Source organism: Piliocolobus tephrosceles, chromosome 19 (genome assembly GCF_002776525.5).
Source record: "Piliocolobus tephrosceles isolate RC106 chromosome 19, ASM277652v3, whole genome shotgun sequence".
In the NCBI taxonomy this organism is placed as follows: domain Eukaryota; kingdom Metazoa; phylum Chordata; class Mammalia; order Primates; family Cercopithecidae; genus Piliocolobus; species Piliocolobus tephrosceles.
Window position 1 is genome coordinate 2,830,566 of NC_045452.1, and position 14,109 is coordinate 2,844,674.

Genomic DNA, 14,109 nt, shown 5'->3' on the forward strand with positions numbered 1-14,109 from the left:
GCACTCCAGTCTGGCAACACAGTGAGACTCTGTCTCGAAAAAAAAAAAAAAAAAAAATGCTACTAACAAAAAACCTCAGGAAAGAAGTGTTGGTGAGGGTGTACAGAAATTGTAACCCTTGTTAAAAATATAATTACCATGTGATCTGGCAATTATACTTCTGGGTATATAACCAAAAGAAAGAAGGGTCTTGAAGAGCTATTTGTACACCCATGTTCATAGTAGCACTATTCACTACAGTAAAGAAGTGGAAGCAACCCAGGTGTCCCTTGACCAATGAATGGATGAACAAAATGTGGTATATCCATACAATGGAATATTATTTAGCCTTAAAAAGGAAAGTAGTTCTGATGCACACTACAATGTGGATGAACCTCAAAGACACTATGGTGAGTGAAAAAAGACAAATATTGTAGGATTCCACTTACATGAGCTATCTACAAATAGTCAAATTCATAGAAACACATAGTAGAATGGTGGTTGCCAGGGTCTGAGTTGAGGGGAAAATAGAGAGTTGTTGCTTAACTGGTATAAAGGTTTGCAAGATGAAAATGTTCCAGAGATTGGTTGCACAATAATGTGAATTGTGACAGTATTGAATTACATACTTAGAAATGATCACGATAGTAAATTTTATATTGTGTGTATTTGACCACAATTTTAAAAATGCTAATAAAAACCAAACAAAACCAAAAATAAAAATAAATAAAATGGAGGAGTGTAGGAGGGAGGTGGGTGTAATTATAAAAATTGTAGGCGGGGAGCAGTGGCTCACGCCTGTAATCCCAACACTTTGGGAGGCTGAGGCAGGCAGATCATGAGGTCAGGAGATCAACACCATCCTGGCTAACACGGTGAAACCCTGTCTCTACTAAAAATACATAAAAAAATTAGCCGGGCATGGTGGTGGCAGGTGCCTGTAGCCCCAGCTACTCGGGTGGCTGAGGCAGGAGAACGGCATGAACCCGGGAGGCGGAGCTTGCAGTGAGCCAAGATCACGCCACTGCACTCTAGCCTGGGCAACAGAGCGAGACTGTCTCAAAAAAATAAAAAATGTATAAAAATTGTTGGAACTGTTCAGCATCTCGACTGCAGTGGTAGATACATGAACCTGCACAGGTGACAAAATTGTATAGAATTAAACATACACATGTACAAATAGGTACAAATAAAACTGGGGAAATAAATTTAAAAAAATAGGTAGCATATGTCAATGTCAACTACAGTTTTGCAAAATGTTACCATTGGGAGAAACCGGGCAAAGGCCAGAAGTGTCTTCTCAGTGTTTCATACAGTTGGGTGTGAATCTATAATCATCTTGATAAGAAATAAACACACACACACACAAGGCCTGTTTTTAAAAAACGATATATACATGTGTGTACTAACATATAAGGCAGTAGAGGTAAATATCCAAACACCAGAGGTTAGGTCATAATAAAAATGATTCTTTTCATGTGCAGGTCACAATATGCACACTCTATAAGCAGCAATCTCTCTGGAGAAACTCATCACCGAAACACACTAATGTGACCTATATGCAAGTAACTCCTATGGCTGACTGCCTTCTAGACACCTCACCCTGATCTTCTCTATAATGGTCTGATCTTTCCACCAAACCTGCTCTACCCACTGTCTGCCCCAACACAGTTAAGGCCAGACCTTGAGAGGAGAGGCCAACAATCACAATCCTTGCACAATGGCCAACCCACCCCCACAACTTTTCTGACCTCATCTCCTACTAACCCCCGCCATCACTGGTCCTACTCTTTTCTTGGACTGTACCAGGTGCACTCCTATCTTGGGCCTTGTACTGACTCTTCCTTGCCTCCTTCAGGTCTTTGCTCAATGTCACCCTCACACTGAGGTCTACCCTAACAACTCTGATTTAAAGGATTACTTCCCCAACATGGCACAACAAATCCCCTTAGTCCTGATCTATTTGTTTCCTCGAGAATTTCTTACATACTAATTTCCTTTATTGTATCTGTCTACTCTGCCCACTAGAATGTAAACTCCAGTAACTAGATCAGCTCTTTTGTCTGTTTTATTCACTAATTCACCCTCAGGACCCAGAGCTGTGGCTTGGCACATAACAGGCACAACAATAAATACTTGTTGCTGTTGAACGGCTACAGAAAGCTCATGACAGAAGCACTGCATTCAAACACACCTTCAGTATCACCTGTGTAACAATCTTTGGCAGGCAGGCTCCTGATCTCCTGCTGTAGGGACTCAGATTTCACCAACTGCCTGCAGGTGGGAAGCACACCCTTGGCTGGTTCACAGAGTCATCTGCTGCTGTTATCTCTACCACTTTCGACCACAAAAACTTATCCCCATCTTCTTTAGTAAGCACAACACAATGACATCTCATAGGTGTCAGATGCCTAAGAGATTGAAAACAGCACAGGAAGGAAGCTGTTGTAACCATACAACCACTGTGTGTGTGTGTGTGTGTGTGTGTGTGTGTGTGTGTATGTGCGCACGCCACAAGCTAAAGTGGAAAAATGTCACAGGTATATCATGTAGGAGACCTTAATCACTTCTCCTGAAGCATCTGCCAACATATGATCAACAAAGTTTTGAGACTGGGCACAGTGGCTCACTCCTGTAATCCCAGCACTTTGGGAGCCCAAGGCAGGCAGATTACTTGCTCTGAGGAATTCGAGAGAATCTGTAGAGATGGTGAACCCCCCGTAGATGGGGTTCAGATCTACAAATTCAAAACAAAACACAAAAATTACCCAGGAGTGGTGGTGCAAGCCTGTAGTCCCAGCTACTCAGGAGGTTGAGGCGGGAGGATCTATTTAGCCCAGGAGGTTGAGGCTGCAGTGAGCCGTGATCACGTCACTGTACTCCAGCCTGGGCAACAAAAATAAACTGTCTCAAAAAAAAAAAAAAAGAAAGAAAAAAAAAGTTTTGGTAAAAGGCATTTCTGTTTATTTATACTTCTTTCCCCCCTCATTTTGCGGAACAGAGGTATTCCCTAAAAACTATCTGCACAGGAGAACTACTTGAGCCCATGAGCTCAAGGCTGCCGTGAACTAAGGTCATGCCACTGCACTCCATCCTGAGCGACAAAAACTTGTTTCTTAAAAAAAAGTTATCTGCAAGGGTACAATGTATATCACTCAAGTGATGGTTGCACTAAAAGCCCAGACTTCACCACTAAGCAACAAATCCATGTAACAAAATTGCACTTATATCCCTTAAATTTAACAACAAAAAGTTATCTGCAAAATGTACTCCTATAAATCTAGTCCCTTCCACCTACTTCCATTAGAAAATTAAAAGCTACATTTCCACAGGGGGAAAAATCTGCCAGCTCAACAACAACCACAATTAAGAAGACAACAAACCTACAATACTATTTAAGTGAAAAATGCACAGCAGGCTGGGCGCAGTGGCTCACGCCTGTAATCCCAGCACTTTGGGAGGCCAAGGCAGGTGGATCACCTGAGGTCAGGAGTTCAAGACCAGCCTGGCCAACATGGTGAAATCCCGTCTCTACTAAAAATACAAAAAATTAGTTGGGCGTGGTGGCTCGTGCCTGTAATCCCAGCTAATCGGAAGGCTGAGGCAGGAGAATTGTTCAAACCCTGGAGGCAGAGATTGCAGTGAGCCGAGGTCGCACCATTGCACTCCAGCCTGGGCAACGAGAGCAAAACTCCGTCTCAATTTAAAAAAAAAAAAAAAAAAAAAAAAAAAAGCACAGCAACATTTTAGCTATGCCAGTTATCTGTACAATGCAAGGTCTGTAAGGGAGGCCATATACCAAAGACACTGGATTTGCTACGGTGACCGATGGGGATTTGGCTAAAGTCTTAAAAAAATTCAGACACTTGTATAATGTGCATACACTAAATGTGTCTTTTAAAATCAAAAAATCACCCAGTTGTGTTTTTCCAAATGGTCTGAAAGACCATATTAAAAGTTTTAACAATGTGTTTTCCTCTGTGCATTTTCTAATTTTTCCTAACTTCTTTCACAGTCTTACTGAGCTCAGTAGGCAGCAACTCTGCCCTTAGACTGGAACTCATCCTTCTGTTCTCTCTTATCTCTTTTGTGTATGTGTGCGTGTGTGTATGAGATGGAGTCTTGCTCCATCACCCAGGCTGGAGTGCAGTGATGTGACCTCGGCTCACTGCAACCTCCCGCTCCGGGTTTCAAGCAATTCTCCTGCCTCAGCCTCCCGAGTTGCTGGGACTACAGGTACACACCACCACACTTGGCTAAGTTTTGTATTTTCAGTAGAGACGGGTTTTTGCCATGTTGGCCAGGCTGGTCTCGAACTCCTGACCTCAAGTGATCTGCCTGCCTCAGCCTCTCAAAGTGCTGGAATTACAGGTGTGAGTCACCGTGCCTGGCCTGTTCTCTCTTATCTCATACCCCATATTTGACACTACCTTCCCAACATACCCATAACTCAAACTTTCTGGAGAGATGCAAATGTTCCTTATCTTTATCAGGGAACAGGTTACAAAGTACATTAATTTGTCAAAATTCAACACATTATACATTTAAGGTCTGGACATTTTATTATGTAAATTATACCTGAAAAGAATGTGTTTTTATATATATAATAATACACATAAAATATAAAATATATATGTTATATACATTATATTATATATAAAATATAAATATATATAATATATATAAAACACACATATAAACACATATATACATGTAATGTATTACATACACATGCACACACACAGAGTCTCCCCCACCAGCTCCAACCATTTCTCTCCATCACAGCCATCACTATCCTGATCCAGACCATCTCTTGCTTGGATTACTACCAGTAGTTAGCATTATAACTGGTCTCCTGGCTCCTCTCTCCCCCGGTCCCCCACAATGAATCTAGTCTCCATGTAGCAGTCAGAAAGATCTCTAAAACCCACGTCAGATCACAGTCGTCCTCTACTCCCCTTGCAGGGAGAATCAAGGCCTTCTAGTAGCCTACTAGGCTCTCCCAGTCAGTCTGGTATTCTCTCTCTGGCCTCCTCTCTCACAGCTGTTGCCTTGCTCCAACCACAATGACATCCGTGCTACTGCTCAAACCCTCCAGGTAAGTTCCAGCTTTTCTTTCTGCCTGGAATGGTCTTCCCTAAGATGGCACCTTCCTCATCTCCATCAGGCCTGCAGTGAATGCTGTGGTATCATGCCCAGGTCCCTACCCTCCAGGGACTAAAGCACATTCCCATAGCTATCTGTGGAGTGTTGGCAGCCCCAACAGCTCCCTGCAGAGTCTTTCTCCAGGTCAGACCTGCCCTCAGTGGAAGAACTCCTTTGGCAGGGTCTGGTATCCTTCCCAAAACAGCCTATATCCAGGCTGTGGACACAGGAGTAAAGGGCCTAGGTCCCCCACCCCAATCCAGGACAACACTAAAGGGCTTCCCCAGCGCCAGAACTCCCAGCAGGGCTGGCTGTGGCTTTCTCTGTGCTTACATTACAGCTTGCCTTCTCCCTCTGTCTGGTCCTGCTTCCCTCCCTCCTTCATTGGTGTGGATCCCAAGAGCCCTCCCCAGCAATCCTGCATGCAAAAATCTCCAGCTCAGAATTTGACTCCTGCAACAAGGTCCTTGCTCAAATGCTACCTTTTCACTCAGGCTTTGCCAAAGCATCCCATTTAAACCTGTCTATCCCCGGCCTCTGCCTCATCATTCCTCATCTCTAAGTCTGCTGTTTCTCCAATCCACAGGATCTTGTTTGTGATTCCGCTGTGTCTTACCAGGAAGCTCCCCTCCCACATCTCTTTTCCACTTACACAGGAAACCCCCAGCAGATCCCATCTCAGTCTCACTGGCCAGGATGCATAACAGGCTGCTCCTCAAGAGCCTGGCATGTTGCTTGGTTCACTGCTGTTTTAAGAGCTGAAAACACACACACACACACACACACACACACACACACGCGCACGCACACACACACGCACACATGCACATACATTTTCAGTTCTTAAAACAGTAGTGAATTTATCAAGTGTCTATTCTATGTGAGACCTTCTGTTAGAGAATGAAGCAGACCTGGAGTTTGCTCCAATGTAGGTCTATCCCTGGACCTGTCCTTTCTGTCTGGTCATCACCACAACGGCTTTTGCCAGGGTAGCCTCCCAGGGAATTGGCCTACCCTAGGTTTTTTAATGCATCGAGGCAGATAATGCTTTGAGGAGCAACAAATGTTAATCTAAATGGGTTTTCTTTTTGCCAGGAGTGTTTTAAAACCATTTGCTATCTGTTTCATCCACTTCCTTTCCTAAAATGGAAAGCTCCAGAAGACAGAATCATGTAAATGAACTCCTTGGGTAAGGCTTGGGCAGAGTGTTTCCCAGCAGATTCCACCAGAAAGAGCCAGCCAGGATGAACAAGAAGTTTATGTGCAGTACATCAACTCTACCAGCCAAGGACAACAGACACTGTTAGCTGCCCATCCATCAGCCACTTTCCATCACCAACTTCCAGCACTCAGCACTCCTTCAACATTTACTGAGTGACTACTATGGTGTGTACCAAGTACCATTCCTGGCCCTGGGAAAAGGGCATGAGCAAAGACAAAGTCTGTTTTCCAGGAGTGTATGTTCCCCCGGGGAGGTATCTAATACAACTCCATTTTTATTCAGATATCCACTATGTCCCTTATGTAAGCCAGTAGGCAACGATGACTGATGCAAGAGAGGGCACATGACCTAGTTGGACCAATCAGGCCAATGGGGAAGACCCAAAGTCCAAGGCTGGGGCACAGACCTCTCCCTTCAGCTTCTCACTGAAAACATTCTTGATACCCCACAACCAGAGAACTCCTGAAAACCAAATGCCAGAGAAGGCTCATCAAGCACACTTCAGGAGAAACCTACCAGGTTAGAAGCCCCAAGGCACTCAGAATGGCTACAGAAGCAGTCAGAGGACAAGCTCCAGGGACCAGACTCCTGGTCCCATGTTGTACCACGTGGTTTCTGAAAGCTGTCCTTCTGAGGAGGAAATAGGCTTAAAGTTCTCCAGGACAGAGTGGCCAGCCTCAGCACAAAGGCCAGCGCTTAGCAAATTAGAAAGAGTAAGTCTGGGCTTGGGCTGGAGTCTAAGTGTGACTCTCAACACATCTCATCACTTCTAGAGGAATCTTGGGGGTGGGGGGTCACCTCATCTCAGCCTGTTTCCATCTGCAAACTGTACTGCTGCAAGTCACAGAGAATTTCAAGGGTAATCCTCTATCATATATAACAAGTCCTGAGATAGGTCAGCTTCAGGGTGCATTAATTTAGCAACTTAAAGAGACATGTCCCTCTGTCTTCCTCTCCTGTAATCAGTGTTGGCCCCATCCTCATGGTCAAAAGCTGGCTTTTACACACAGACCTAGTAAAGTCCAGCAGAAGAGACTGGCCTTTCAAGCATCTCCTCTTATCTAATTCCCTAGGGGGTTCCAGCAGCCATCCCCTCCTAGTCTCAAGGGCCGAAATGGCATTACATAGCTGTTCCTCAACAAATCTTTGGCACTTACCCACACACCAGCTTAGGGCTATCAGCAGCTTGGCCTGCAGAAGGCAGACCAAAAAAATCGGGGTTCTGCTAACAAGGAACAAGGCAGGCAACCCTACTATATTTGCAACACTCCTTTTGTGCTATTTGACAATATGCACACTGTTCACAATCCCACTCACTTCCAGGTGTTGTTGCTGACTCTGGCAGGATGATAAAATGTGCTTTGCATAAATTTTTGGTCCCCAGGGCCCATTCCATACCTCTGGTTCATGTGCTAGATACCTCTGCAGTCCCTAGGCAAACACCCTGGATGAACAGAACATGCTGGCAACCTCTGGGGAAAGGGGGGGTCAAGTCAGACACAGAGCATCCTCTTCCTGGTCACCAGCAGGACCCAAGATCAGCACAGTGGCAGCAGGTCTCCTACTTGGCTTCAGTGGTCAAGGTCAGATCCTTCCCAGAAGTCCCTCCCAGCTGTGTAACTATGATTCTGCTCATGAAATGAAAATAGCTTTTCAACCACTTCTTAGAGTAAAACAAATGTTTAAGAAAATCCCATTTTCTAGCCTTCATCCATACTCTTTCTCCAGTGTATTAAAGAAAAAAATTCAGAGAGTGGCTGGGCGCAGTGGCTCACACCTGTAATATTAGTAGTTTGGGAGGCCAAGGCAGGTGGATCACCTGAGGTCAGGAGTTCAAGACCAGCCAGACCAACATGGCAAAAATATGTATTAAAAATACAAAAATACTAAATACCAAACACTAAAAATACAAAAATTAGCCAGGCGTGGTGGCATGTGCCTGTAATCCCAGCTACTCGGGAGGCTGAGATAGGAGAATCACTTGAACCCAGGAGGCAGAAGTTGCAGTGAGCTGAGATCATGCCACTGCACTCCAGCCTGGGTGACAGAGCAAGACTCTGTCTCAAAATAAATAAATAAAATAAACAAATAAATAAATAAACTCAGAGTGGCCCAAATCTATAGTCACCTGCCTATATGGCCAAGCCCCATTAATTCTACCTTTACCCTGTCTTTAGTGCCTCTGTATTTCTCACCTCCATCACCTGTGACCTCCCTGTCTCCCTGAGCATCTCACCAAGGCTGGAAACTCCTAACTCCTCCAGGGCCTTCCTAAGACACAGGCTGGGTGTTTTATCCAGCTTCCTCAGAAGCCTCAATGCTCTCCTCCCCCAACCCTAAGAAGGAAGTTCAAGCTGCTGGCAAGGCTCTGCCTCCCAGCCCCATTCTCCCTCTTGCCCTGTTTAGCCTCCCTCCTAACATGTTCTATGTCTTTTCCTAAATGCTTTCACCCTCTGGGTCTTTTCTCCTGATGGTCTCATGTGCTGTAGCACCTTCTCTGCCATCACAATTCTAGTCACGTCAAGGTTCAGTCCAAGAACACATCCACAAACCCGACTCTGCTGGAGGAGTGCCCTTCTTCCTTGGGCTATCATGCTTATTCCTCTAGCTCCTGTTTCCCCTGCCCTGCATTCTAGAATATGGTTTGTATGTCAATCTCTCTCATCTATCTTACACACAGCTTTCCATTCAGAGAGAGCCTTATTTACCCCTGGACCCCACAGAACTCTTACCTTCTAGGTTCAATGTTTGTTGCATAAATTAGTGAAAAATCCACAGCAAAATCTCACCCAGTTTTCTTCTGACTCTTCAGATGTACTCTGGTTATTTTCCTAAATCAACCTACTGTCTTCAGGCATAAGTCAGGAGAGAAATTACTGAGAGAATCTGCATTTTCTGAGCTATCATATGGAGCAGGTGAGGTAAGAATTATTGACTTCATGAACAGATTAGGAAAAGAGACAGAAAAACTTTTTGTCACATTATCTAGTAAGCAGCAGGGCACAGAGACTCCAGAGCAGGATATCTGATTCCAAAAACAGAAGACAAAATTCTTGTCCTCAAGAAACTTACAGTCTAGTCGGAACTATAAGACAAATACACCAAAAGGCAAATAACTTATTCAGAGCGGGGTTTCTCACCCTTAGCACTATTGATATTTGGGGCTAGATAATTCTCCATGTGTGGGCTGTCCTGCATGCTACAGGATGTTTAACAGTAGATTTCTCCTCTACCCACTTGATACCAGCAACACTTACCCTGCTCAATCCTGTTGTGACAACCATAAATGTCTCTAGACATTGCCTTGTAGAATCACTGATTTAGAGCAACTGCCAAGTTTATCTCTCAACCACTGCAATCATATAACCTCACCATTAGGATCCTTTCCCTGACAATTATCAGACATAGGTCTGCAGTGCCCTCCGGCAGCAGGTTGGATCTTACCCACCCACTCCTGACTTTATCATTATACGATTCTGCCTACATTTTCCCTTCAAGCTGAATTATTTAATTTTCATGCTGAGGTCTCAGTAGGACAGCTTCAAATCCTTTTCAGAATGACACAAGGTAGGGGTAAAAATAATCCAGTCGCAGGACAGGAGAAAACACACACCATAAGGTCATGTGATTACTGGGAAATTATCCTATTCTTGAAAATTTCCCAAATCCCTTTTCATAACACTGCCATCAAAGTGTGTACCAGAGGCCAAAGGTGGACAAGAGCTCTTTCAGTCCTGGCCCTCTTGGTTAGAATGGGCTTCACCAAAGAGCTGAGCATGAGAGCTGTCTCCCCAAGCATGAGAATTCCAGAAAAAACTCAGGAGCAAAGGCCCAGAGTTGGGAAGAGTCATGAATCTCAGTGAGATTTTCTAAACATACAAACTCCATATTTCTACAAGCTTTAAAACCAGAAACCTAGTTGTTTTCACTTTCTGACCTTAATCTAACTTAGAAATGAAGCTTATTTCGGTCAATTCTAAAATAAAATATATAGAGAATACTATATCCAAGAACACAAAGTAAAATGTGTATGTATGAACAATACCTGACACACATAACTTCTATATAAATGATAGCTATTATTATATATCTCAATTTAACAATCTTTTATATTTGGTCACAGGATAAAATGGAAGAGATAAGTTTTATTTTACCAAGGCCCAGAAGTAGAGTTATAAGTCCAAAAATTTATAGCTAGTAAATGATGCAGTTTTGAACCCAGTCTGATTCCACATTCAAGGCTCATTTCACTGCAATGTGACAACTTCAAGATTAACTTACTGATAACCTTAGACAAGTGCTTCTCAACTAGGGGTGATTTTGGCTACCAATGGACATTGGCAATGACTGGAGATATTTTTGGTTGATACAACTAGGTGGTGGTTGTGAAGTACTACTGGCACCTGGTGGATAGAGACCAAGGATACTAGAAACATTCCATAACATAGATGACAATCACACAGTCTTATGGCCCAAAATGTCAACCTGTTGAAGTTGGGAAACCCTTCCTTAGAGGTTTCTCTATTATCAGCCAAGAAAATGAAGACCATAGCACACCTACACTTCAACAAATACTTCTTTCCCTGTTATAGCTGCCCTCTCTACTTTGAATGGATTCCCTGCCACACCAGAGAAAAATGTTGAGCTCTCTGCTACTTTACCCTTTAGACTCTCGAAAAACAGAAAAACTATGTTCACGCTGGGTGCAGTGGCTCACGCCTGTAGTCCCAGCTACTCAGGATGCTGAGGCAGGAAGATCCCTTGAGCCCAGGCATTTGAGTCTGGGCAACGTTGTAAGATCCCATTTCTATTAAAAAAAAAAAGTTATGTTCGTGCTTCACGAGATAGGAGACGTGAATACAGAACGAGGAAGCAAGAAAGTGCAATGATGTGCTTTCTAAAAGCAAGCACAATTTTATTGGCCACTACCCACCCCTTAGGCTTTTGGCTGAGCAGCCCCTGCTCCCAGCAGCCATCAATACTCCTATAGTCTTTAAAGGTCTGCTCAGCAGTGATTCAGACCAGCATCATTTCTTCCAGGGCAGTGGTAATTTACCTCTGACAGTCCTTCCGAACATTCCATGAAATTTTAAAAGAAAGGAAATTTGACAAAGAACAAGTTTAAAAGAAGTTAAATCCCATCCTGCCAGAGTCGCCATATCTTTTTTTTTCCTTTGAGATGGAGTCTCGCTCTGCCAGGCTGGAGTGCAGTGGCGCAATCTCGGCTCACTGCAATCTCTACCTCTCGGGTTCAAGCAATTCTCCTGCCTCAGCCTCCCGAGTAGCTGGGACTACAGATGCGCGCCACCACACTCAGCTAATTTTCATATTTTTAGTAGAGATGGGGTTTCACCATGTTGGCCAGGGTGGTCTCAATCTCTTGACCTCTTGATCCGCCCACCTCAGCTTCCCAAAGTGCTGGGATTACAGGTGTGAGCCACCATGCCCAACCTCTTTTTATTATTACTTATTATCTCAGATTTCTAAAGCACTTTACAGTTTGGGGAGCGTTTTTGTATCTACGCTCCCAATTAAGTATCACGAGCATACTGTGAAGTGGTTAGAACAGATATTATCATGCTCTGTTCTAGGGCTGTAGAGAGGCCCTCAGCAACAAGGGCCACTGTTGTGCTTGCTCCGCCAGGTGATGCACTTGGCTGCTGATCTGAGTGCAGTCTCTTATTCATTTGTACCTAGTTCATCACTTAAGCATGTTGACTTACTTATGTTTACATAGAATAAAACTTTTGGCCTACAAAGGAGCTTATCAAAAAGGAACAAGTTACATGACAGTAGAGGAGAGGCTGGAGAAGGGTAGGCTATTCACACAAACTGATTTAGGTAAAGCATTTTAAAATAAAAATTACATCAGATCTTCATACAGTAAACTAGTTCATAATAACATTTTTCCTTTCCTAATCACAAGCATCATAATTCATAATTACAACATTTATCCAGTTCTCCAGGGAAAGATCTGCACAGTACACATCAGGAAACGCTCTTGGAGATCAAGAGGAGAAATGAAACTGAAACTCAAGACTTCTGCTTTCATGCACTGTAAACCTAACTTCATCTTGATAAATTATGAAAATCTCACCTTTCTGACCCGTTTTAGCCAATATTTATCACATACCCATCATGTGGAAGAGGTTGCTCAATGCAGCAGGGCATACAGAAGGGATTGAGGCAGTCCCTACCCTGGGGGCATATGGAAAGTACCCCCAACACCTTCCATGCAAGGCAAAACACACAGACAGTGATACAGCATATCTACCGGGGTAACTCAGGATGAACCGTTTCAAAAGAAACATGTGACCTCACCTAGTCCCTGAAAAATGGGAAAGACATCACATAAGATGGAAAGGGAGAGAGGTGGCAGGAGAACACAGACATTATCAGTTCAGTTTAGTTGTGGTAGTAGAGAGCATTCCGGGACCAAATTCAAAACGAAAAAGTCACATGTTAAAGTATCTATTCTTCTGGCTCTTAAAGAAAACGGTAGCACCCTCTAGTCGCATTGCAAAGTAGAAATGAGGAACAAGACAGCATCAGGGTGACCTGATCAGGGTGACTCTTGCCTGTCAAGAGTCAGAGACAGGCCAGAATCAGGCCCTGGGCTGCAGGAGTCTCCCTGGGTTGATTTCTGTGCTACAGTGCTGTCAGCAGAGTGGGGTGGGGGAGGGGGTGCGCTTTTTTTCATCTCCCTGGGGAGCAAACACCAACTCTTGCAGCAGTTCTGCCAACAAGGCAGAACTATGACGAAACTGATTACCACTAGCCTCTCTGTATCAGAGTCAAGATACGGGGCGGATGAGTCTGTTCTCCAAGGGTGTGCTTAGAGGCCACCGCCACAGAGCTAAGGAAGCCCCTCTCCTAGAACACACCTGTGCCCAACCCTAGTTCACCCTGATGTCCCAGCTCAGCATTAATCGTGATCCTTCGGCGGGGACCCTGGGCCCCCAAGCCCTCCTATTCAAGGACAATTCCCCAACTGGGGGCACTGTCACCAGATCCAGAGGGACAGTAACAGTCCCTCTTGCAGATTTCAGATCTTCACCCTGCCACTGAAAGGCCACAAGGGGGATTTCGTCCCGGTTTCAGCTTCAGGACTATCTGAGTACTTCCCGGGCGATGCAGACCAGTGGAAGGCACTAGCCGGCACCAAGGCCCGCTCCGGGGAGCCAGGCCGCGGCCCCTCCAAGGACCACAGGTGGGCAGCGGAAGACTCAGAGCAAGAGCCAGGGGCGAAGATGGCCTTCGCTGCGGTCAACCCGGAGCACGTGCTGGGGCTCACCGGCCTCCCCGCGCTGAGGACAAAGTCCGCTCCCGCCGGCTTCTTGGCTTGGGCACCGGGTACCGGGCGTCAGGGGCGAGGCAGGCAGGACTTGCGCGCGCCCCGACTCGACACCAGACCCCGACCCGACTGCTGGCTCGGCCTCCCGCGACCCCTGCGCGCACTCACCATTGTGGTTGACCCAGGTCGGCTTCAGGAGCTTCATTGTTCGGCCGCCGCCGCCGCCGCCGGGCTGAGGCGAGAGCCGGGTCCCTCAGCGCGCCCGGGCCATGGAGCCACCGCCGCCGCTTCCTCCCGCGCCGCCCGCCCTCCGGCCGCCGCCCGCCCCGCGCCCTCAGGGCCGCCGCGCCATCGCCGGCCCGCGCCCCCCTCCGCCGCCACAGCCGCCCCCCGCGCTCGGCCGCCGCCGCCGCCACCACAGCCGCATCCCCTGCGCCGCTCCTCCTCAGGCGGCTCCCGGGCAACGCCG

The 14,109-nt window shown here is 45.6% G+C and overlaps 1 protein-coding gene across 5 annotated transcripts in view; it reads right to left on the minus strand.

The window, feature by feature from the left end:
* Window positions 1-14,100, minus strand: part of LOC111526725 (protein HIRA) — a 102,547-nt gene extending 88,447 nt beyond the window's left edge. For 2 of the 5 annotated variants that reach the window (XM_023192586.1, XM_023192589.1), the window contains exon 1: window positions 13,809-14,019. Coding sequence is in view for 3 of the 5 variants with exons in the window: in XM_023192584.2 (XP_023048352.1) it covers window positions 13,809-13,845 (37 nt within the window). In the remaining 2 variants the exon portion in view is untranslated. Of the gene's footprint in view, window positions 1-13,808 lie in introns of all 5 variants that reach the window. The other 3 variants (XM_023192584.2, XM_023192583.1, XM_023192588.2) reach the window with 3 other exon arrangements.
* Window positions 14,101-14,109: the final 9 nt, after the last annotated feature.